Consider the following 25,884-nt stretch of genomic DNA (forward strand, 5'->3'; position numbering starts at 1 on the left):
AAGAAACTAGAAAAGCATCCCGAGAGCGCAGACCTCCACCAAGGTAGCAATTTCTGATTTTTATTGATTATTGATTGATTAGGCCTATTGATCCGGATCACCACCAAAAACTAATCATCTCTTCCTTGGTCCACTTCTGACAGTTCCTGAAAATTTCATCAAAATCGGTCCATAACTTTTTGAGTTATGTTGATGACAGACAAACAAACAAACAGACAGACAGACAGACAGACAAACAAACAGGGGTGTATGAAATGCTCGAGATTGAAACACGTTTGTCCAAGGCTTGCACAATTGCGGTTGCTGTGCTGTGCTCTTTCCTTCCCGTTTCCTCAGTCGCAATCGAAGAAATGTCACATGACCAAAACATCAAGCCGGTGGAAAGTCACAAGTAAGTGTTCAGAGCAATTAAGACTTGATTGTCGCGGCAGGAAGAAAGTATTTCATGTAAAAATGAGATATTTTGTCTTTTTAATGCTTTCAGAAACTTATATAGCGTGCCTTTGTTTGTTAGTCGGCAGTGACTGAATACATATTCGAGGAAGTTCAAAATGCAGCACTCTGCCTCTGGCCCTCAGACTCGTACTCTCACTTTAAACCTATGTGTTATATGCCTTACTTCGAAGTTAGTCCATAAATTACAGTACATGGTAGGGACCATAAATAGGAGAGCTAACGCGTGAATTTTCGTGTAGTATTCCCGTCTGCGGTAAGTGTTGAACAGAAGTAATTAAGGCATCCTCGCACGTACTGAAGCAATCACTTTAGGTCGTTTTTAATTTCACTGACTTGGCAAGTGTGTATAGGGCCTTCGCTGCCGGTTCGATACCAACTGCTGGTGGTAATTAACTATCATTTAGCAGCTTCAGTCAGCTTATAAGAATCACCTTGTACATCGATCTAGGTATGTGAATGGGGTCTTCAACATAGTGAGACATTATTTTCACAAATCATACACCACAAATCCATATATATATATATATATATATATATATATATATATATATATATATATATATTTAACAGTTATTGATTAAATTTTTTGTCTTTTTTATATATATGTAGTTCTGTATGTATGTACTATTTCTATCTCCAGTGTGAATCAACCATGGTGAAAGTCCTCTGTTGCCATCACTTTGCGTCACAGGATGTGTTTAGCACACAGGGGGAGCCACTGTGCATGTGTGCTACTGATGACTACGTGTTCGTTGCAACCACTAGCTGCAGCATAGATGTCCATTCTTTGAAAGAAAAAGGATGTCCTCTTGTGTTCCAAGTGCCCAATATATCCCCCGCTAAGCAGTTGTTTTACAGCAAACAAGGTACAACCAATTTGGACCCCAAATAAAAAATTTGGGGATTGTTCTATTTTTGTAAGATTTAGGAGCCCTGTTAAAAAATTATAATGACCAGGTTAATTGTGAATAAGATCAGATAAAATGATGGAGTCACCCATCAACTGTTAGAATTAAGGAAAATATTATATTTTTATATTATATGTGATAAATTGCAATTGTTTTTAAAAAATGATCATTCTAAAATCGAAGCAAAGTAGACTTGTACCCATGCTTGTTTTAAACTTTATACCCATGTATGTACAGTGTATAAATTTGTTGCAGGAAAGTTTTTGGCCACGCTGGAGTTTAAGATGTCGCGAAATGTTACTTTCACGTTTGCTCGCGTCTATGTCAACTGGGACCTCCACTGTGGTAGCCACGGTCAAATGAAAGTACGCCTTGCAGGTCACCATGGAAACAGGAGGAGCCGGACCAATCAGAGTAGTCCTCAGTTAGAGGTGATAGAAATCCCCACCCCTCGTCAGCCAATGTGTCTCAGTGTTTGTCCAGTCAGTGGTCATTTGGCCGTAGGCTATGACACCGTGGTCAGTGTTCATCGAGTCACAGAAGAGTTCATTTCCAGCACTGCAGCCTCAAGTTCTGGTGACATTTTCCACGATGTTGAGCACCTTTTTGACATATCACTTACTTTTGCCGTCATTGAGGTAGCTATACATGAAAATTTCATCGCAGCAGCATCTCAGAACGTTATTCAGGTTATTAAGCTGTGTTCAGACCTGGCGCTACTCTCAGAGGTAGCAATGACGGTCTCGCCTCTACAAGCTGAACCAACGGACGAGTCAAAGTACATACTTAAGCATATCTTACAGCATAGGAATAAAGAGAGAGATGGTAGCACTAGTAAACTGTTGTTGTCAATGAATGATTCTGAAGCAGACGCAACATCATCCGATTTGTCGTCTAGTCCAACACTGTCCACAAAATCATCGGACATGTCAGGTAACAAATTTTTTTATTTTTACAGAGGTGATGATGAAGTGGTTTATAAAGTTTCTTTTTTATTCAAAATTGTATATTGCTCATGACTAATTTTTTTAGCTTAAATGTGATCACTAGAAGCATAATAAGAATTATTAACTTTTTTTTTTTGAAGTAATATTTCCAGCCAATTTAGACCTGCCTATCTCAGTATGGACCAACCAGAGTTGGCTGGTTATTTCGATTAATTCACCATAGGTAACAAATCTTGTCTTTTTTTTTGCAGGAATTTTGGAGCACCAAGTTGAAGATGAGTATTGCACAGAGTGGGGGTTTGAGGAGGGGGAGGTGGAGATTGTGCTGCCCATGCAAGGTATGGATATTTTTATCATATATTTAAGATATTAAATTGTTTCAAGATATATGATTTGTGATAATGGTAAACAAGAGTATCATTTCTAAATACATGTTTTTGATCTGTGAGACATGATTTTTAATTTTGAAAAGACAAACCTATTTCACCAAGTTAAAGAAAAAAAAATGATTTGAAAAGACTAACACTAAACAGATCTGTGGATCAAATATCACTGACCCACTTGTAAGCTTGCCGCATAATCCTCGCGGGGAATCTATTCAGAGTCTATTAGTTTCTGTCATATTTATGATATTTTTGCAACACACTTTCTTCAAACACAGTGTAGAGAAATGCCCATCTCACTCTGACTTGATGCTAAAATCTGTTGCCAGGGGGCCGCATGTCCAAACAGTCTGTTCCCAGAAACATCGTCCTTGATCACCTTGAGAAAGTGAGAAGTAGCCAGCTAGGTGAGCCCTCGGCCACGGAGCTCCTGGGTCCAGTACGGGCTGACCACCCCCTGGCCACGGTACAGATTAAACTGCATGGTCAGTAAAGTGATTGTGGTCAGTGAAAATAGATGCTAAAGAAATTTCGTCCTTCAATGAAGGAAAAACATCCTCCTCATGTCCTTAGGAGATATAAATAATGTCAACTGAAGCCAAACTAATTTAATGATTTTTTTTGTATCTATTTAATTAAAACTTAATGAAATTATTGTCTATTTCTACCTTTGTTTTTTTTTTCTTTTTGCCATTGAACTAAATAAATGTGTTTTTTATTGTATAAACCAATTTATTATTCTTTCTGGTGACTGTTTTATAGTATATCCATGTGATAAACGACAGGTAACAGTGTACACTAAGTGATGTCCGTTATCAGCCCTTTCTTCAATCATTTCCTAAATCAAACATTCCTTATCATTTATCAAGTTTCACCACTTGTTATTCTTTCATATTGCACCTGATGGAGGGCCATGGTGACCAGGTGTAGTCCTATATTCATATGACACCACCTTCACTTTCATTATCATCCCAGTTTCAATTTCATTATCAACCAGCTTTCACTCTTCATTATCACCACACTTTCACTATGTTTGAATTTTTTCCTGATGGTCCTGATTGTCCCATATGTCATATATGACACTACTTTCGCCTTTGTAATCATCATCATCCCACTTTCACTTTCATTATTAACCCACTTTCAGCTGAAGGAGTGCCTGATTTCCATGCAGTGACCTTGCTGTGTCGAAGATTTGGATTGACTCTGTTCCAACTTCATTCTCTGCAACTTTTGCCAACTTATACAAAAGGTATTAACAAGTGGAAAGTGGTTTTATGTTGGATGTTTTTTTAAAGGCAGCTGGGAACCATAAACTTTATCAAAATTTTATTTTTTATTTTGATGAGGATATATCTTTATGATAATTTATTATTATAATTTTTATTCCTATTATTCAAAATCATTAGAGTTTGACAGAGATATGATCATTAGTTGCAAATTGTAATGAAAAATAAATTTAACATGTTATGACTTCCAGAACCTGCTTCCACCTATATTCCAAGTGGACCATTTTCTTGCCAGTCCTCAGAGGGTTTGATAGGAATGTCTGTGTTTGTCAGCGGAAAGAGAGTGGGCTACATGTACACCGTCAGTCCCAAGGTAGAGGCGCTTCCAGAGTACCCTTACACCATTAATGCCAAGAAGGTAGGAGCAGACAGTGGACCCCCCAAAATTAATAAATAAATAAATGAATTAATATAATCGTGTTGTATGTGTGGAATCACTGAATGTATAAAAAAAAAAAAACAAAGATCTCTGTGTTGCGTGACATTAGGTCTGTCGTATGCCCTAAACCACATATTTTAGATCTCGTTTGGTTTAGTCCTTTCATCCTGTTTGCTCAGGTCACTGTTGGCCCTCATTTCCTCCATGCTGTCACTGAGACTGGTCTGGAAACGTATACCTCCAGGAGCTCCCTGGCTGCATTACATCATACAGAGACTTTTGATGGAATACACAAGGTAAGTGCATGTGTTGTGCTGCCCTTGAAAGGGCTTCACCATGTAGGCACTCCAGAGATTGGTGGCTAGAGGGAGTTCAAACTCATTTCAAACCTGCAACAAGTCTTGTCTTCTGTCAGAAATCATGCTGTCATACAAAAAGCCAATTACCCATGAATTTTTTGTTCTTCCAGACCTCCCCGCCCCCCAGCCTAGAAATATGCCTCATCGGGATGCAACCATTCATAGGGCTGGGAGATGTATTTTGTACACCAAGTCATACGATTCTACTGTCCAAAGATCTCAGCAGCAGGTAATCCATTGGTTGATATAAATTTTTATATAAAGACATCATCAGTTGTACAGTTCACCCAAACAAAGTGCTATATGGGCAGTGTCTTCCATCAATAGCCATGCTAGAAGTGCCACCCCATGATATTGTGATATTAGGCTTTGTGTGTTTTCTTCTTTTAGTAATGGTTTTCTGTATGTACAGAATATATGTGAAAATGTTTAGTGGCACTCACATAGTTTCTAAACTAAAACTAGTTGAATTAACTGCTTTATCATAATATGACGTGCCCTTTACGAATGTCGCACCACAAAACTTAATATAGTCGCATGCCCTGAAGTGGCAGTATTTTTCTCATAAATAGCTACTTTTTCTTTTATAAAACTTTTGTCCATTTCAGAGTGTGTAATATTAATTGCACATAGATCAATATACTTTGATACCTTTATCTGATATTAATATTATGGCTTAACTATTAACTTCAGTGGATAACTTTGTGTGTGGTATTTATTTTAAAAAAGCTTCAAAATATTAAAGCTTGATTCATGTCTTGAATAAACATAACTAACATTTATTTATTATGTAATCAGAAAAAGTGGGGCATTTGTGCCGTTTTTTTTTTTTTTTTTTAACAAAAATGAACTTAAATTGTTTTCAAGTTTCATACCTGTTATACTTGTGTTAAATTTATATTATATAAATAACACAGTTTGATTTAGCTTTGCATACATACATATATATATATTTAACAAAGCATACTTACTAAGCTATTTATGGTTTGACTGTCATACTATTTCTATAGATTTTTGTGCCCTTGAATGATCGTCCTTGATCACCTTAGCTGTTGCATGTTTTTTGTGTGTCTGAGACCATGGTTTTGCATATTGGATAGAGCTTACCTTGTGCTTTTTCTTATAGCTTTTTGATTACATTTATTGGATTAACAGGATTAAAGGATTAACATTTTTAATTCTTCCCATATATGTTGCTCAGTGTCCTTTAGAGCAGTTACGTTATTATTTAGTTCTTTGCTCTATTTAATATACATGTAAGTATGATTTCTAACTCATTATATTGTTTGAAGATTAAATGCGTCAGTCCCTTTAATGGAAGGTGTCCAAGTAGTGCAGTATAATCCATGCTTGAATTTTATCCCATTTTACCATCTCCCTTTCTTGATTTTACATGAACATGTACCTCCTTTTGACATTTGACATCTATATAGCCAGCTCCCTTGCACTTTTTCCTTATCCAGGGATGGTAAATTTCTTAAATTCTTTTTGGACAATTTTCTCCTTCATAATGTGAAAACACGCAAAAGTGTAAATTATTTCCTGTCATGTTATTGTATGGAATAAGAGAAAAATGGGGGAAATGTCATCAGAGGCTATGGAAGTACGTAGTTATGAAGGTATTTCTGTCTTGTGTTGTTAGCATACCTAGTGCTTTGTTCTTATATATCCAGTGCTTCAGTTTTCCTGTGTTGTTTCTTCTCCTGGTTGCTGTTAAAGTTATGAGGTGCAGCTTTGTCTCTAGGCATATTCTTCTTGCATGGCTTCTGACTTATTCTAGTATGTTATGATCTTTTTTTCTTTTCACACATCAGTATGTTTTATGGCTCATATTTAATCTTTTTAGTAAGCAGCTTTACATATTACCTTGACTTACGGTAATAACTGCTTGACAAATTTGAGACCCGCGCCTAATTTGGTGGGCTTTTTAATTATTGCCATAAAACATGCACTCTTAAATGAACCCAGTATTCTTTTCAGAACCTTTGATTCTCCCTTTTTGGGTATCAACAAAATGGAAAAAAATGTCATGCCTGAGCCTACATTTATATTTTCCTTAATACTTCCTGGAATACTCCATCCTGTTGAATTCTTCATTGCTTAACCTTTCCTCTAACTCATTTTTCTTGGTGTTCTTTTGTCTGTTGTAGTTTTTCATACAGTAACAGAGGAGAAAAGGGCAGTTCATTGCAGGTTAAGAAAAGAGGGGGCGTTCCTGTGAATGTTAAACTCACCCCAGTGTATGAGCTAGGCCAGTTTAAGTATCCAAGGTACCATCTATATGTCTATTATTAAACAGTGTAGGTTAGGCAGGGGGTCATATTTTACAGTGGTTGAGTTTTTTTTTTAATCTGTTATCAGACTTAAATTTTTATAGTTCTGTTGATGATGTTGTATCTGTCAGATAAGTTGAAGCCTCCACTTGAGGGAGGCAACTCATTAAACTATAATGATAAAATTCCGGTAATAGAATTTAAAAAACTTAATTCATGTGTATAAAGCAGCTGCATTGGTCAGTGAATAAAGAAGGCCATAATTTCTTAAATTTTTCAAACTTCTCATTTATTCCTGTATAATTTTTTCTTTTCAATGTGTATCATTTAAGTTATTCTCAAAAGTGTACTTTCAAAAATGAAGTCAAACTAAGTTCAGTAATATTGTATAAACAAAATTAAGTATGTATCATGTATTACTAACAAAAGACTGTTTAGGGGAAAATAATATTCTTTATTTTGGTTGAATTTGATGAGTAGTTTTACCTTCTAATTAGTTATGTCCTATGGTGATTATCATGATGACCTTTGTAAGACCTTCAAAAGACCTCCACGATGGTTTTGTCTTAGTTAACATATTACTGGCTTTGTACAGTACCATATTGCTACAATGTTGTAATAACATGTTTTTAATTGGTTAATTATTGTTATTATTTTTTAGACAATATTTTCTTTTCAAACCACAAATTTATCAAGATGGCACTTTCCTCTGTTTTTTTAATATACATATGGTTTATTTGCCATCATTTAAGTATAATATGGAACATGAATTTTGAAACAAAAGTAATTATTTAAAAAGTTATGTAATTTTCATGATAAACATAAAATTCATGGATGGTCACTGGACATTTTTCATGATTAAAATGAAAAAAAAAAGCTCATTGCTTCTTTACAATATTTTCAGAACTCGCATGGAATGGAGTCTGTATGCTCTGGAGAACAGCACAGTCCAGGATATTTACAGGGACATGGTAAGTGACCTCACTGTAATTGCCAAAACAATGACTTAAAATGACTTACACAACATCTCATCTAACATAATGGCTCAGTTACAGAATGCTCTACAGAAGTCAACGGGTGCTTTCAGAAAGAAACTGGTAGTAGGTACACATGTAGATGGATCCAACTCTGCGGGGACTCTTGCTGAATGCCATCATATTAACAAGATCACAAGTCTCCTCCAGCAACTAGGGGGTGATTGTGTCTAAACAAAGTGAAAAACTTTCCAAAAACTGAGCACAAATGAAGGTTAATCACCCCCTAGCTGCTCAAGGAGGCCTGTCATTTAGTTTTAGTATTCAGAAAGTCCTCATGGATTTGGAAGGACCTACATAGTATGGTTTTATTGGGAACGCACCCATTCACATTGCCTTAAATGATATTGCACAAAACACCTAAATTTATAGTAATACATTTAAAACTAGTGACAATTAATGCATGTCTTACTCAGCAGCTTGTACCGTCACCCATAACACATTAAATTACATGCCAGCACTCCCAACACAATGAATCACTTGGTGTCACACCTAGCACAATGACTTAAAAATTCTTTCCAAATACAAACTAAGCAGATGACACCACTCACCTGTTGCTTTTCAGGTAGAAATGGGTATGAGGAACAAACAAGGCAACCCACCAGCTTACCTCCAGTTGATCCAAGAGGCACATATAGTACTGAAACAAAACATGCTGATAGGGGGTGCTGACAACAAGTCTCATGATCTCTATCTGGAGTCGTGTGCCCTGCTGGGGGAGTATTATGCCAGGTACACGCACATAAAAAAAAAAAAAAAAAGTGAATGTAGATGGGAGGACCAGGCTAAACATTCTCCTTTTAATGAGACAAAAATGGTGGATTGAAGCAACTTTTATAACCTTACATACAGTCTTACTCAGAGTCTCACTAAAGTTGCACTATTTTGTATCTGTCAAATCATCATTTCTTTCTTGAAAATGTGTTTGAAAATTAAGATTGCCTGATCCATTTAGCTGCTATGATTGTAGGTTTCTCTAGCACTGTGCAGACTTCTGCCTTTTTAGTGAGCCAGGCTCATCTGTTCACAATCTTGAAATAGTTACAAATTAAATTCTTAAAGAAAAGTTCATTACTTGACTTTAAAAGATTTAAGGCAGTGGAGTTCATTTTTACCTATGTCAGCGCTATTTTGGAGTGAATAAATTGATGGGGCAAAGATGAAGCAAAAGGACCCCTTGAGTTACTACCAGGGAAATATGATGGATGACAGTGTGTATGTTCTGTTCCAGCCCCCAGTCTGAACACTATGAGCTGGCCCTGCCATATTACATCATGTCTGACCTGACCGTTGGAGAAATAATGTCCCGGCTTTTTCCCCCACAGCCGAAAGAAAAGGTAAGACCACTTTCATCTTGGAAGTCCAGGCCAGTAGCCGGGGATGGTGGGGGGGGGGGGGGGGGGGGTTCAAAAGAACCACCCTTTTTGCGCGGAAAAGGTCCCCTCTGGGTAAATTTGTCTCTTGGTACATGAAGGTTCATGTTAAAAGGTCCACTTTTTCAGAAAGAGGTCCCCCCTTTTGGAATTTCTGGCTATGGGCCTGAAGTCTGTGAAGTGCCATCGTGTCACAACCATAGAATGGGGATCATACAAGACAGTCTGAAGTAACTCAGCTATGCTTAAAATCTTTTACAATATTTTCTCCCCATCTGTGCTTTAGATTGTTGATAAACTCTTTGTTTGTCTTTTGTTTCTTGAACAGATCTCTGAGAACAGTGTTGGCAAAGGACTCATTCACTATCTGAACTATGTACTGTTTGAGAATGAAGAGGCAGTGACAGTAGAACAAGTGAGTAGAACAGTGATCATTTTAATTGCAGGGGACAAATTTATGTGAAAACCTTAATCAATGCACATAAGCACTAAGCAGCAGTCAATCTTTTGCAGAAGTATTTGTGGAGGAAGTAACTAAAAATATATTAAGTATCAGTTTTTTTTTAAACTGAAATATGTGCATGAGTATCCACACTTTTGTTACTGTTTTCTGTTCTTTTGTGTTGTTGTTTCTGTTAAGATTGTTAAATTCCAATATTTTGGGTGTTGAAAAATAAATTTTCACTCATCTCGCTATTTAGAATGATCTTCTCATCATTTTCAGGTAGTTATACATAAATGTACAGATTCTGTACTCTCTTTAGAAACATTAATTGCTGCATTGCTGACTGTGGTTGTAATTTATGTATGCCTGGGTACCAAGGTATTATCATTGTGGATCATCTACTTTAACACTTTTTATTAAAAAAAGGACTTCACTTTTTTAAAAAAGGACTTCACCCATTTTTTTTTTTTTTTTTTTTTTTTTGAATGAGTAATTTCAGTCTGTAATTTATTCCTTACAGCACATTACGGAGACCATTCTACATGTGTACAGTGTGGCCTGTCCAGAGAAACTCCCTGTCATAGTGTTGGATTCCAATCTAACATGCTATAATGATGGTGAGGCAACTTTTGATAAATATATTACACTGAATTTCCTTTTTCTATTTCTGGATTTGCATTAACAAGTCTGATTGTCCTCTCCAAGAAGACTGGAGGTGGTTTCTTACACCCCATTTCCATAGATTTTTAGATCGATCTATCCCTGTGGGGAGTCTCACTAGATTACTGTCAGCTTGGCCGGCCTACTAAAAGCTGTAAAAGGGGTAATTAACTATGGTGCCCGCTCAGCTGACTGCAATTTAGCGTGAACCCCCAGGGAGTTAGGTCGATCTAAATCTTAATCTTTATATCGATCTAAATCTTTGGAAAGCACCCTTAGTCTCATGGTTTTAGCTGATAGTATCTGTGACTTCATGGTCATAGTGGATCTGGCAGACTTCAGTAAACTTATCAAGTTATTTACAGAGGCAAATCCAGAGATATTTTCTCACAGAATTCCAAGTTATCTTTGTTGATCTATCCTCCATTATGCCCATCTTCCTACAGACAAAAAAAAATAATGCCTGACAATGTAGACTTGAAAAACTCTCCAGAAGTCCCAGAAGATTGCCTCTGTTGTTTACGACAGATTGGTGGACATTGGCTATTTTAAAGTATGGATGAAAAAAATTGTTGAAAAAATAAATAATAGAATCAGCTACGTGTACCTCTAGAGACAGTTCAACTCCCAGTTGCACTATTGAAAATTTTATAGGGCCCATGCACATATCTCTAATAACAGGTGTATTGATTTCTAAAGTTTCAAGTTCCTCACACTCATTGTTTAGGAGGAGATACCGGTATCAGACATTTCATAGGCATTGGTGGACAGACAGTTGGGATAACAAAATCCCAATTAAACTTAAGTTTTTACTTTAAAAAAATTTTCACTGTCACTTATCACTTTGAAGTGAAGATCAATGAAAACTAGTGTAAAATAACTCCATGTTCCTGGATAGATTTAGCAGTGCAAGAAAAATTACAATTAGGATAACTTGCACACAGTGTCAGTTTCAAAGATATTTATTAATATCTGTGTATTATTCTTTGTATTGGTAAGATTCCAATATCTCCATGATCAAGTCAGAATACATATTAAGTATATGTATAAGCATAGTGGTATTGATTTAAATCGTTCACTAAAATCTGACAAGATCAAGATTATTCTTCAGAGCTTCACTTGTTTATTTTGTTGCTGTGAAGATGGCAAAAACATCAGCATATGCTTGGGTACCTGAAATATACAAAAGATGCTTTTAAAAGGGATCACTTCTAATTTTGGATTTATTCAATATAATTATGGAAAATAGGAAATAATCAAAAGAAGAAATTGATTAATATTTGCTTGTACTAAATTGTATTGATTTAGGTGAACAAACGTATTTCTGTTAGTTGTAATTCCATAATATTTTAGTGAACATTATGGAATTACAACTGAATGCATATTTCACAAAAAGGAATGCTAATAGCAACATTATTTATGCATAGAGTTCAGCACTATTAATAAGTTTCATACAAAGTCAATTTTTTGTCACAAAAACCAACCAAATGCCAGCATATAGTTTCAAGTAGTATAACTAAGAGAATTACCAAATGGCATTATTTAATTGTACCACCAGCGTTAGCGCTGGCGGTACACATGGTTTTAGTCCCGTCCGGATCGTTCCGCCGGCTCCTGCGGCTCCGCCGGACGGCTACCGTTACCGCTTCTCCTCCTAGACGGTAAGGGCCTCCATACCCATCTCTTGGATTTAGGTCACCTATAATCTCAACTCGTTTCACGTAAAATTTGGGCTTTGTCGGTATTGGGGTCTAGGTGTGGCACTCATTGCAATGCACCCTTGTCTAAAAATGGCAAAATTATGCTAATTATGCTAATTATCTACCCTAAGGAAGGAATTATGGGAAAAATTTCTACAGATGGCTTTCCAAAAGTCATATGTGTAGATTTCAAATATGCCCTTGGATTTGACCTTTGACCTTTATTTCAAGGTCAAAAGGGCCAAAATTTTCAAAAAAAACGAATTTTTTTACAAAAAAAAATTATTTGCCCTGTTATTCAGACACCACACAGACTTAACCAATAATATTATTGGAAAGTGTTACCCTTCAGATCATCTTTCATCTCCGTGAATTTGGGGTCAATCGGTGCATTTTCATGGGAGTAGCGGCCATAAGATACCGAAACTGAAAACTGTCTCTAATTTGGGAACTGTTAATGCTAGAGACCCATTCTTTTTTGCATTTTGTAAAGCCCAACACTGGAGGTGGTCTCGGTTTTTTTGTATTCCAAACGGTTTTCGAGTTACGGTGTATCAAAAAGTACTTATTGGTGGTGAAAGCAAAATGTGCAGTACGGTAATGGATAATAAATTTTGAACTCTGGAAAAATAAAACATAAGGCTTGGCGAGGCAGACAACCTGTGGTCAAAAATGACATTATTTCATCAAATTTGAACATCTAGAACTTCAGAGCACCTCCCATTTCAAGAATTTTGACCAAAATGACATTTTCTTTATTTTAATTAATTTTTTCTGTACGAAATTTATGGCACGTTATTGTAACTCCAAAATTATAACATTTAGTCCCTTATATCTCCAAAACTGGCAGAGATAGGTCCATAGTTACTATTGAAGTTGAATAGGAAATCATATACTGGCAATCTAAATGTGACCTTGAAATTGACCTTTGACCTACTTTGCATCATGAATTGAACTTTACAAATTTTGTTCCCTTTTATCTCCAAAACTAGCAGAGATAGGTCCATAGTTACTATTGAACTTGAATAGGAAGTCATATACTGGCAATCTAAATGTGACCTTGAAAATGACCTTTGACCTACTTTACACCATAAACTGAACTTTGCAACTTTTTAATGCTTTTATTTTCAAAACTGGCAGAGATATGCCCATAGTTACTATTGAATTTGAATAGAAAGTCATATGAGGCAATCTAAGTGTGACCTTGAAATTTACCTTTGACCTACTTTTCATCATGATATGAAGTTTACAAATTTTGGTTCCCTTTTATCTCCAAAACTGGCAGAGATAGGTCCATAGTTACTATTGAACTTGAATAGGAAGTCATATACTGGCAATATAAATGTGACCTTGAAATTGACCTTTGACCTACTTTTCATCAGGAATTGAACTTTGCAAATTTCCGTTCCCTTTTATCTTCAAAACTGGCAGATATAGGTCCACAGTTAGTATTGAACTTGAATATGAAGTCATTAGAGGCAATTTACTGTGATCTTAAAATTGACCTTTGACCTACCTTTAACCATGAACTTAACTTTGCAAATTTTGGTTCCCTTTTATTTCCAAAACTGACAAGATACGCCCATAGTTACTACTGAATTTGAATAGGAAGTCATATACTGGCAATCGAAGTGTGACCTTGAAATTTACGTTTGACCTACTGTTTATCATGAATTGAAGTTTACAAATTTTGGTTCCCTTTTATCTCCAAAACTAGCAGAGATAGGTCCAAAGTTGCTATTGAACTTGAATAGGAAGTCATATACTGGAAATTTACTGTGACCTTGAAATTGACCTTTGACCTACCTTACTATGAACTGAACTTTGATTGTATCATTTTTAGTTATATATTTTTTTTGCATATTTTTGGGATTTTTGTTGATTGCATTTTTTACAGCTTGTCAAGTACAAGACTGGTGGTGGTGTCCCTTTTTTGTGTGTGTGGGGGTCTATACGATCGCGCTTACCCCAGCTGGTGGTACAATATTCAGAGGCGGTATCGCCTCTCTGATCCTCTAGTTTTACCCTAAAATGATGTTTGAATGGATTTTACTGCTAGCATTCTATGCTGTATGTCAATGGGGCAGAAAAGTAGGTCATCAAAGAAGGTTAAATTTCCGACCAAAAATTTTAAGAAAGGAGCAGTCTAAAGCTCTTTTATGGCTGATCAAGTGATCTATTCAGTTTATCCCTTGGCATGTCGAATTTATGTGAGTCGTATAAGAAACTAGTAGAAGTGGTTTACATGTGTTACTGGGAATCCACGATCCACTGATGCTCAGTTCGTATATACCTTTAAGAAACTTTTGAAGCACTTGAACTACTGGGATAATAATGGCTTCTTTTTTTGAAAAAAAAAAAAATCATCCTGCGGGTGAACAAGGCAAATGATAGACCTTCAAAATAACCCACCTTTTGCAAAACGTATGGCAGTGTGCCCTGGGGCATAGATGAATGCAGGATACCTGGGGACCGTCTCGTAGGAACAATATGCTCTATTTACCACGCTCAGCCAGCCAACATCATCATCACAACCATTATAGGACTTATTGATGTAGAAATTACGTTGATGAATTGATCTGTAAATTATTTAATAAATTTATTACAAATTAAGAATTATAGTAAGAATTGTTCATGATGAATTAAAAAACTATTTGACAACTTAGGTTAAGTTTGATCATTAAGGTATCGCAGTATAGTATATGTGTTCCAGGAGTCAACAATGGAAAATTAACAGTAACATTTCCAACTTATGCTTATTTCCTATTACAGCAACAGTCAGATTTAGTGAGGGAAGGGGCTATCAAATAGACGTTCAGACAGATAGATAGTCAGACAGACAATAGAACATACTTTGTATGACCTTGAATGCTAAAAAAATAGCCAGCTGTAGAAGTTGAAGCTGTTTTAATGTCTACATATGGAGAAGAGATGAGTCTGCCCCTGGTAAACCAAGACATCTTGTCACTTCCCACAGCATTAAAAACCAGCACAAGGCGTTCTATACCAGCCTGATAAAGGACAACTTTTACCTGAAATTATAAGTAAAAAACAGCATTTTACCTTCAATACCAATTCTACCAGATGTCCTGAGGTCAAAGTTGTCCACCCCAAGATGGGGCATGGGTTTGAATCTGTCTAGTGACAAGATGTACAATGTAGCAGTTCTTTATAAACAGTACCTGCTGTCTCCCCAGGCACTTAGCATTTAAGGGTTGAAACAAGGGTAAAATACATGGTCTGGCAGTGAAAGGTATTGTTTCTACATATGCAAGCTTTCAGCACCCCAGAAAAGTGAGGTTGACTATATATATATATGCACCAGGCATTTTCTGTATCTAATGTAAAGTGTACTTAGATGCAGCGCACTGTAGTAAATGAGAACTAGACTTTTATACCTTACTTTATATTCAGAAAAATTACTTTCTTTAAACTGTTTATTTAATTGTTTTTGTATGGATATTTTAACAAGGACTAAAAACTAATGGCTCACTCACATATTTGATTTTCTGACTTGCCCAGTTGTTAACTGCAGAGGACTTGTAGTGTGCTAACAAATCGTCATTCAGCTGTTTGGCTTTGGGGTTATCTTCGTTCAAAGCTTGATTGGAGGTCCACAGCTGATAGATGTCACCACCTGCACCTGCCACTGCCTTGAAAACCAGGCGCCATTTGTCTGGTTTGCTCGATTCCAATGCTTAAAAAAAGATTTAACAGAAAATATAAAATATTAAAGTACTTGTGGATTCTGTCTAATGTGATTGCTGTTTACAGAAGATGCTCAAATGTAGAGTTATTTGGACAAATATGAACACCTGATCAAAAAGCTCTTCTTAGATAATGCTTACAGAATATTGAATGGCTCGGTACTAATTTCAAAGGTTAATAACTTCAATAGTTTGAAAGATTTTGATTTGAAATTTTGCATAAGACAAGAATTATATTATAAATATAACAATCATGTTTTTATTAATATAATTAAAATATAATAATACAAGTAGGGTTTTTGAAAGGTGGAAGCTATTATTTTTTAGTGTCAAAACTCATTAAACAATTTTTATTATTTCTCAAACTGAGGGTAATGTCAGACCAAGGATTTTATATCCATGGTTTTAATGGTGTGATTGTTAACATGCTGAAATTTTAAATGTCTATTATTTCCCCAAATAAAATGTAACAAACTTGTAAATGAAACCAGTAAGTGATTGAACATAAGAAATATATCATAAAATACATGCTACAGAAAACCTTGTCAAGCTTTTCCTTTAGACAGATAGACTAACCCAGGAACTTAATCTTACCGTCTAGCCTTGATTTAAGGTTTTCACAGCAATCCCATTGCAAAGATGTTTGTGGCATTTTAAAGTTGCATTGGCCGCTAAGCTGCTGGGCAGTTTCAACACCATAAAATTTCAACCAAATCAGCAGTGCAATAATCAGTTTTGGCCATATCTCAGCCTGGGCCTTTGGAGCCATCATCATCATCTTAACTGTGTTGATCACTGAATCTCAACTGCCCTGGAGTATCTTAAATCTCTGTATTAATATGTGTTGCTTTGATTTTTGAGTTGATTCTCTCACATTACTTTTTCATGGTCTTCATTGAATCAGAAAATTGTTTACAGTGATTTCATGATGGTATCTCTCTGGGTTGTTCTCAAACTTATGTATTTCTAGAAACCTTGATGTCTTGTAAATGTAGTAGTAATTGTTCCATAACTGTATATACAATGAATGTAATAGTATCATTCTGGTAATTGAATCTGGTTTGAAATTTCTGAGATTAGTGATTTCAGTCCCTGTTCATATAAGAATGAACTTACACCCATGATAGATAGTTTTGCATCAGGAACTACCTGTGATGTCAGGATTGTATGTTTTCTACATCAAGTAGTTTGAGAACTGATTATATATGTCAATGAGTCTTACTTGGTCCTGATGTGAACAGGCCTAGATTCTATACAGCTATAATGTTTTTGTCAAAGTGAATACATTTACATGGCCTAGCTATAATGGCATTCTAATTATTAAGTTTAGTTAATTCCCTAAAAAAACATTACTTTTCTCCATGGTGAGATGACAAGGTCATTTTAATTTTTATTCCCTGTTGATAATCTTAGGATTTGTCACTTAATGTCTTTTCTAAATCATATGCTCATTATCTTCATTGGTCACTGTTGATAGTTGAGGGCAGGTAAAAATAGGATCCCAAGACTCCTGTCCCTGAAGATTTTCTCTGGATCACCTCTTCTACTCTGGCTTCCATGATCAACTTTCCAAATAGAAATATTTGTAATATGAGTTTAAATCCTAGAAAAAAATTGAAATAGATTACCCATAATTGAGTAAATAGGTGCTAAAAAGAAACTGATAAAGAATAATTAGATCAACTGGCAGTCAAAACAGACAGGGAGATAGAGAGAGAGAAAGAAAGGACGAGAGAGAAAGGGAGAAAGGGAAGGTATACGTATACTTATTTTTGTTTGAATTCTCCTGTGCCCACGCTACAGCTTAGGTGATAATGTTTTGCTTGCTGATCTGAAGATTCTTGGAAATTAATGTTTATATCAGAAACTGTAATTCTAGGAATGCAAGAGTCAGGCCAAAGTGTCTTGTTACAACTCAGTTTGAGCATAAAGAATCTGTGATAATATAAAATTAAGGCAAAATAATTCAGATGACAAATATAACTGCATTAAAAGCAATGGGTGCATTGGAATGGAGTATTGTTTTGGGGAAAAAATTAGCATAGTAAGATATTGAAACATTAAAGTTCCTAAAGAAAACGCATTTGGTCTGTAATTTTAACCGTCCTCAGCCAGAGATGGCAACTCCCCCCCCCCCCCCCCCCCCACACACACACACACACAAACCCCCCTCCTTCCCCCATAACCCCTCTCCTCCATGCAGGACAACAGAAAGGGATATTGATCTGGAGATGGTTTGTCCCAACATAGACCAAAATATACAGTATGCTTGTATGTACGTATGGATAAATTTATCGTATATACAACAAGCCCATAGATAGCAATTTCAACAAGGCAGCAAAGCTGTCAAATGTACAGACAAAAAGAAGGAAAAAAATAAATAGGGTACAGTCAATTCTGATGCAAAAGTACATTATGTTAAACTGCAAATTCAACATCAAATTTTAATTATGCTCAACAGGTAATTCCAATGTAAGTAAAATGTGTAACAAGCATAAGGCTTCAGCCCCATAGGAGTTCAAGTTCACACTCTGAAAATGTATAACTTCCAGAAAAAGAAGTCAATTAGACTGCTTTTCCAACTCGGGCTGCATTTTAGTCCTGTATTTCTTTTTTGAAAGTTTGGCAATCATAAGTAACATGGTTTTCCCATAATGGTTTTCATGGCAGCAGCACCCAAAATTGTGAGTTCTTCTATTCTGATGCAATATTACATAATGGTTAACAGCATAATGACAATCAATTTTTAATAATAAAATAAAGGTATCATGGATTTTCAGAAAATGTGACTAGCATGGGTCTTCAAGCCTGTGGAACTTCAAAGTCACACCTTGAAAATGCCAATATGTGAAAAATTAAACTTTCACGAAAAAAAATTGTTTAACCGGCAGAAAGAATTACCAAACAGATTGCATTGCCTACTGAAGCTGTATTTAAGTCCCATGTTTCTTTTTGTAAGTTTGAGAACAGTAAATGACATGGTTTTCCTTAAATGGTCATCATGGGAGCAGTGCCCAAAATAGGTTTATTTTCAAATTTTGATGCAATATTACATAATGTTTAACAGCATAATGATCATCAATTTTTAATAATATCATGTATATTCAGAAAATGTGACTAGCAAAGGTCTTCATGCCCATGGAACTTCAAAGTGACACCTTGAATATGCCAAAATGTAAACTAGACAGCACTGTGCTGAAATGGGTTTATTTCCATTTTTAACACTTTTTTAATATAAGATGAAATAAACAGTTTACTGCCATTTTTATATGATCAACTAAGAAAATTGATGAGATGGGACAAATATCAATAGAACTGTGTCAAATGTCCAATTTCCTCCATTCTGACATTCTGAACATAGTAAATGATTGAATCTGACTGATATGAGTTTATTTCCATTTTTGACACTTTATTACACAATACACGATAACAAGTTTACCATCATTTCTACATAATCAACTAACAATGTTGTAAAGATGCAGGAAATGTCAAACAAACACTTTTATGTGTCTTATTAATTAAATAATAAGACTGTTAACATGCCTAAGAATTGAATTTGAGGAAATGTGAAAAAACAGCATGACTTCTAAAGCAATGGCCCGATTATACTAATTTTCAAACTCGACCTGCATTTTAGTAAGATTGACCACTCCTGTGAGTTTAATGACAATTGGTCTATCTGTTTTTCTTATATTGTGTTTACAGTGTTGCATATATGCTAAAAAGTGAAAAAACAGCATAACTACTAAAATAGTGGCCCGATCATGCCGATTTTCGAACTTGACCTGCGTTTTAGTAAGATTGATTACTCCTGTGAGTTTCATGACAACAGGCCTATCGGTTTTCCTTAAAATGTGTTAACAGGGTTGCATATATGCTGAAAAGTGAAAAAACAGCATAACTTCTACAATAATGGCCCGATCATGCTGATTTTCGAACTTGACCTGCGTTTTATGAATATTCATCAGCTCTGTAAATATAAAGCCAAAAAGTAAAACTGCTCTCCACTTATCGTGTTAACAAGGAAAGTGCACGGCGACGGCATCGGCGACGGCATCGGCGACGACGGCGACGACAGACACAGGTGATGGCATATATTACAGAAAATGCTAATAAAATATGTGTATATTCCAGAACATGCTCTGAGCAGGCTGAAGTGGTCCTATCCACTGCTACACAAAGAAGACCAGTACTTGAACCAGCTGGCCCAGGCAGTGGTACAGTTAAGGCTTGGGGAACCTGCAGAGGCAGAGGCCTGCCTCATGTCTATACCCAGTGTAAGTATCTAAATTCTAAATAAAAGTGATTCACTTAAATAAAATACAGTAAACAACCCATGTCCCTAGGCAGAGGGGTTTGAAAGAACCACACTTTTGACTGGAATAGGTCTACTCTGTATCAACAGTTAAAAAAAAAAAAAAAAAAAAAAAAAAAAAAAAAAAAAAAAAAAAAAAAAAAACAGATCTTTTCAGCTGTCCTTATTTGCCTGCAAAATTTAACTTTGTAACATAGTATCTTACACTACAGTTTTGAAATGATTTAATTCCTTCCCCCTTCATGTTTCAGGAGGGCATGATTCAGGCCTGCCTGAGGTACCACAACATTCTGCATGTTGATTTAACTTCCTTGTCCCATGTGGCACAAGTAGGTGAACTGGGGTGGTGGTGGTGGTGGGGGGGGGGGGGGAGTTTTTATTGCAATGAGCATACCTTAAAAGAATGTTACTTAAAATGGGAACACAATTTTATCTGCTTTGAATGAGACCCTTTCTAATTAAAACATAAGATATATACTAAATGTGTATTTATATGAGACAGTGAGGTATTGTACTGGAATTGGTGGTTTTTCAGCTCTCCCGCCAGTCCACCCCCAAAATGTTCATTGACATCCTGGTGGCTCTGCATGATGAAGGGGTTTTTACAATGGATGTGGCTGTAAAGTTATTGCAGGTAAGTGGACACTTTGTTTTCTTTCTGTTCATTGAAATGTTTCTTGCCCACACAAAATAATCAAATGCATATATGTTTATAACTAAAAAATAGAAGGTGCAAAATTCAAATGATATGTGAATGACACCTACTGCATTTATATCTACTAGTATATGCATACCACTATGGGATTCCCTACATTTAATTACTAGTACATAACATATCAGTTCTTTGAAAGATTGAACTATTCAGTGAGTTTTATGGTCTTGTTGGGTGGAGGGAGTTGGAAGACAGAAGTGACTTGAAGCAAGTGGAGGGTAGGGAAAGTGTGTGTGTTTGTGTGTGTGTGTGTGTGCATGCCTGTCTGTGCATTTGTTTGGGTGTGTGTTTATCTTTGTGTATGCTAATATATGTTTTTGTGTTTGCTTGTGTGTGCCTCAGAATTGGTGAATTTTGTACAGTTGTGTAGGTCATATTAAAAAATTTGGGTAAATTATATACATAAAATACTTCAGGGTGAACTGTCCACCACAGACTTGTGGACCAATACTCACATCAGAGACTACCTGGAGATGCTGCTGAGCAGTAAGTTCTAGAAGTCTGTTGTTTCTGGAAATAACTAATCAAAAAATAACTTTTAAATAATTTTCATTTATTTAGTTGAATTAGACCCATTTTTTTACAAAAGAACTTAAGGCTAAAAGTTGCTATAGTGTTAAATTTTAGACTTAGAATTGAAGTATATAGGTAGATTGATTCAGTATAATTCTGTAGCAATATAATGGAGTAAAAAATGTTGTTTAATGCACATACCATTTTCTCATTCAAAACAGACCAATATTTTCATTTAAGTTACTGCTGATAAATACTGGTTTGGACTTGGAAACAATTTAAATTTAAGCTTTTGTTTATTTTTGGAAAATTGGACATTTTGCTGGTAAAATATAAAGGGAGAAAGGGAGTTATTTGGTGGATTGTTAACATTTTTTTTTCAGTTCATGTTTTGCATCATTTTTCAGATCCATCAAGACAGTTCATATTCAAGGAAGGCTCAGTAAGTGTGATCTGTTCATTAGATTGCTATCAATAATTGGGTGTTTAGAAATAGCAAATGAAAGTAAGAAAAACAATAAAGATCCTCACAAGTCTTTTTATTTCTTTTTGAAAATTAGAATGGAGAAATTCATTACAAGACAAAAAAAAAATTACTAGACTATATGACATTATTGAGTTAGATATCAAACAGTAAAAGAGAATAGGTACGTAATTGTCATCAGAAAAAGACTACTGCTTCAAGTAATAAGATACTGTACATGCATGTTAACTTTGTTTTTTATAATTATTATATCATGTCTTTGGCAAAAATAGACTATTAAAAAAAATAAAAGAATTATGCCAGTCAAGTTCCGTAAAATAATATAGGTAGCTCTTGGAACATTTTGATGGTGGTGTTGACATTTGAAAATCTTTATTTTAGATTCTACTGGCTCAGATCTACTTGGATCGTCTGCGTCATTGGAGGCCAGTTCAGACTCGAACTCTGCCCACTCCTGGGCACTCTCACATTGTAAGCCAACCTCCTCTCCGAAAAGAAAATAATTTGCCTATTCCAGTCACAGTTAATAGTCTAGAGTGTTTTTATTGGATGGAATGTGAAGGTTTTGACAAGCACAAGTCTCTGCATGGATGAAAAGATTGATAAACAGAAATTAATTAAACCAATTTTTTTTTAGTGATGAACACAGCTGTGATAGTGTGTCACAAACAATTGAGAAAACATTGTATTTAATAGAATTCCATTTTCATCAAACTATTTCTCCTATTTGCAGCCTAAAGGAAGGGGGCATTTTGGGAAGAGGCAAGCCTGGCTGGATGAAATGACACCTTTCAAGGGTATGTAAATAATTAACCCATAAATCCAGCAAAGAATTCCATCAGATGTATTCAGCAGTCAAAGTTACAATGATAGGTTCATCCAAGAACGGCTATAAATCAGAGGTACTATTACAATTTCTTACAGGACAGTATTGCAATTTCTTACAGGACAGTATTTTTATCATGGAGTGAGGCTATAAGTGCTAAAATGGTTGTACTTCTTTATTCCAAAGTGTTTTTCATTCTGAAGGGCTGCTATTCCATTAAAGGTTACGTAGCCATTCTGAAATTTACGACCTTTTGCTGATTATTTAAAGGAAATAACCAGAAGTTATACCATCTCTTTCTCTCTCATTCTGTTGCCAGGTACTCAGTCCATCTTCCATCAGCCTTGCACCAAGTTACAGCTGAGTGCCGCCCAGAGTAAACTCAGGCACAGGATCGCCTCGGACCCAGTACAGATCAACAGATCAAGGCAGGCGGCAGACTTGGTAACGCCAGAGATGAAACAGAGGTCCAGCGAGAACTTAGACGTTCACACAGTGGTGAAAGAGAAGGCGGGGAATGTTGAAGGGGAATGCTCCTGCTGCTGTTGTAATGAGGATTTATTAAAGTTACAGGTTAGTTTGAGCATCGAGTCATTTTAAAAGACATTGATTGTTCATTGCAGTCTTTTCCCAGTGATATAAGGGCAGTTGTGTTTTTTCTTATTGATGTAACAGTTCACTGTATTATCTCATAGATTTAAAAAATCTTTTGAATTTGAATTAGAAAGAAGAATATCCTCTCTTTGTCGATGATTACAATGTTTCGTTATTATTTTGACTCTACTGTTACACTTTTTATTCCGATTCTCCATTCATTCCAGTCTCTCCTTTGCTCAAAGTATGCCACTGTGGAGTTTGTAAAGAAAGTGATGGACTCCCTGAATACCTCATTTGAAGATTTCTTAGGCCGTGTCTCAGTGCAGCTTCTGTGTTTGACCAAGTTGGACGTGGAGGCAGCCTTGGACTCTGTGATTGAAAACCACCCTAGCTTGATCCCAGTGTTTGCAAGCAGTGTGTGTGGAAATAGGAAAGACCAGGTAGGTTTTTGATTGTAAAAATAGAGTCGGCCGTGTGTATACATATATATACATATATAGTTTTTAATCTTTTGAAGCCCTTTTGAATAGTGAAATTTCTTGATTTGCTCATGAAATAGAGAGGCTGTTGGTCTGCCATCTTAAAAGTTGCCTTGTAGAAATTCCATGCAGCTCCCATCAAATGTCTGGCATTGATTAATTGTGTATTTTAGTATTTGTTGAACAGCAAAATGTTTAAAATATCAAATGCTAAAACCTTTTCATGCACACTGATGTAAAAACTGCATACCTCATGAGTCAGAGAGTCATATTGATGTATGTGGCAATGTCAGTCTCAATGGAATATTTTTTTAAATATGGAATGATTTGTGTTTCAGTGGAACTATGTTTTGGACAGTCTAACTTCCATTTTACGACAGTCCACAGAGTCCAGCTCTAGTCACAAGTTATATACGGAGGCTTACAAAGGTGTGCAGCCTAAAGACATTTTAAATTTATTTTTTGTAAAAAATATTAATGTACTATGATCAAGATAAATGCTTAATTGCTGAGAAATATTTGATCTCGTTTCATCTTAAATTAGAAAGAAAAGAGGGGACTAGTGACATTTGCTTTCTTGCTGTTTTTTTATTTCAAAAGCAGACCCATCTTTAAGATTTGTTTTGCGATTTTAAGTAGCTTCTAATACTTTTATTTTTCAGGAGTTGTTCGAAATTTAAGTGAACTTCTTGACCCTAAGACATTCCTGAACATGCTGCCTTCAGAGGGAAACCTGCAATTTTTTCTGCCTTACTTGCAACGCTGTTGCGAAATTCATCTAGCCAATCAACTGAGAGATACCATAATCTCCAAGGGAGAAACCATTAAGAAAGAAATGTGATTAATGAATGGGCAACTTACAATGTGTTAATGCTTTCACCAAAGAAAATTTTTTAATAAAATACTGTCCATGACATTGCAAAATGTTATGGGAAATGAGGACTTACAGTTAATGAAAATTCCCAGACGGAATGAAAATTATGGTCTTCTGTTTATAATATGATAATCAAGGATGGGATTTAAGAACAAAAGGCCCAAGTGTGCACTGGGAATCAAATTTTGATCTGTGCCATTTGTCAAGTTGTATCAACAAAGGTCCACGTTCTCAGGTCTGCAATCATAGTTGAATGAAAGTTAATTAGTTGCATATATAGAGAGATATTCAGGTACACTTAAGTATTTTAAATACACTGAAGGTGTGGTTTATCTGTTACATGTTATGAAGGGGAGAACACAGTCATGTACGTAACTGAATAATTTTCTTAAATTTGGAAGACAAAGAAATGGTGCTCCATTTACAAGTTATTTAAATGGTCATAGGATTCTATTTGAGGTAGGCAATGGAGGCGCGTTTATTGACAAATGCATAGCTCTGTGACACAGCCACAACTGAAGTATGTCTTTATAGGTTTCAATATTTTTTTTACTCCACATCATCTTCCAACCATTTATGATTTGGAATACATTTTTCCTATACCATGACAACTGTGGAGTAGAAACAGCAAGCATATGCTGTGTAGTGCAGTCACAGTTTGAGCTTGAAAACTTGTCATTGGGAAGAGGGATGCAGGGGTGGATCCAGATATATTTTCTTCCAAATTATCTTTGTGGATCTATCCTCCATTTTTGACCATCTTCTGATGGAAAAAATTTGATGCCCGTCAATGTAAACTAAAAAAAATCCTGACCGTCTTCCAGAAGACGGCCTCCCTCTGCCCCTGGGATGTAATCAGATACGGCAGCAGTACTTAATGAAAATTGCTCATCTTTGCTGTAAGCATAATCTTTGTCTCAGTATTAATTTAACTGTTATAACAGGACATCATGAAAGTCTTGAAACTTGAAAAAAGACACAAATATAAAATGTTAATTTAATTAATTTGATTTAATTTGAACTCTAGTGCAATAAAGATTACTGTTGATATTATTTTAAATTATCCTTTCTCAATTACTATTTTCAGTTTTGACATTTTGTCTGGAGTCCTAATTTATGATTCTAAAAACATTTCCTCATTTTGTACAAACAATTTTTGTTTCTAAGAGCTTTG

General features: G+C 35.6%; 2 protein-coding genes across 5 annotated transcripts; one reads left to right on the forward strand and one right to left on the reverse strand.

Annotated features, from left to right (window-relative positions):
• Positions 1–88: 88 nt before the first annotated feature.
• LOC106178312 (BLOC-2 complex member HPS3) lies at positions 89–25,770 on the forward strand. 4 transcript variants are annotated; one of them, XM_087015859.1, is made up of 26 exons: positions 89–391; positions 1,097–1,322; positions 1,620–2,297; positions 2,563–2,649; positions 3,024–3,179; positions 3,839–3,943; positions 4,172–4,338; positions 4,539–4,655; positions 4,829–4,947; positions 6,869–6,988; positions 7,896–7,962; positions 8,591–8,757; positions 9,257–9,362; positions 9,727–9,813; positions 10,364–10,460; positions 20,045–20,187; positions 20,477–20,554; positions 20,761–20,859; positions 21,354–21,423; positions 21,858–21,892; positions 22,316–22,405; positions 22,668–22,731; positions 23,080–23,333; positions 23,582–23,797; positions 24,175–24,265; positions 24,499–25,770. In XM_087015859.1, exons 2-26 carry the CDS (start codon positions 1,109–1,111, stop codon positions 24,675–24,677), a joined length of 3,606 nt encoding a protein of 1,201 aa, XP_086871985.1. In that variant the 5' UTR covers positions 89–391; positions 1,097–1,108; the 3' UTR covers positions 24,678–25,770. The 4 variants fall into 4 exon arrangements, with proteins under 4 accessions (XP_086871985.1, XP_086871987.1, XP_086871988.1 ...); XM_087015861.1 differs by having other exon boundaries at positions 3,024–3,101; XM_087015860.1 differs by lacking the exon at positions 89–391 and adding an exon at positions 432–709.
• LOC147761128 (uncharacterized) lies at positions 11,450–16,707 on the reverse strand. Its single transcript, XM_087015867.1, has 5 exons — positions 16,505–16,707; positions 15,701–15,900; positions 15,057–15,235; positions 14,616–14,782; positions 11,450–11,676 (listed from the first exon to the last, which is right to left on the reverse strand). The coding sequence occupies exons 1-5, from the start codon at positions 16,686–16,688 to the stop codon at positions 11,627–11,629; spliced, it is 780 nt and encodes a 259-aa protein (XP_086871993.1). The 5' UTR covers positions 16,689–16,707; the 3' UTR covers positions 11,450–11,626.
• Positions 25,771–25,884: the final 114 nt, after the last annotated feature.

Source organism: Lingula anatina, chromosome 6 (genome assembly GCF_051362555.1).
Source record: "Lingula anatina isolate TDL-2025a chromosome 6, LinAna3.0, whole genome shotgun sequence".
Classification (NCBI taxonomy): domain Eukaryota; kingdom Metazoa; phylum Brachiopoda; class Lingulata; order Lingulida; family Lingulidae; genus Lingula; species Lingula anatina.

Bases quoted from the DNA above. Each gene is read 5' to 3' on its own strand.
- LOC106178312 (XM_087015859.1), top strand. From the start codon at position 1,109: ATGGTGAAAGTCCTCTGTTGCCATCACTTTGCGTCACAGGATGTGTTT. The intron at 22,406-22,667 runs GTAAGCCAACCT...TCCTATTTGCAG, and splicing joins CTCCTGGGCACTCTCACATT to CCTAAAGGAAGGGGGCATTT. The intron at 23,334-23,581 runs GTTAGTTTGAGC...CATTCATTCCAG, and splicing joins AGGATTTATTAAAGTTACAG to TCTCTCCTTTGCTCAAAGTA.
- LOC147761128 (XM_087015867.1), bottom strand. From the start codon at position 16,688: ATGATGATGATGGCTCCAAAGGCCCAGGCTGAGATATGGCCAAAACTG. The intron at 15,901-16,504 runs GTAAGATTAAGT...TCTTTTTTTAAG, and splicing joins CCTTAAATCAAGGCTAGACG to CATTGGAATCGAGCAAACCA. The intron at 15,236-15,700 runs GTGAGTGAGCCA...TTATAATTTCAG, and splicing joins CAAGTCAGAAAATCAAATAT to GTAAAAGTTGTCCTTTATCA.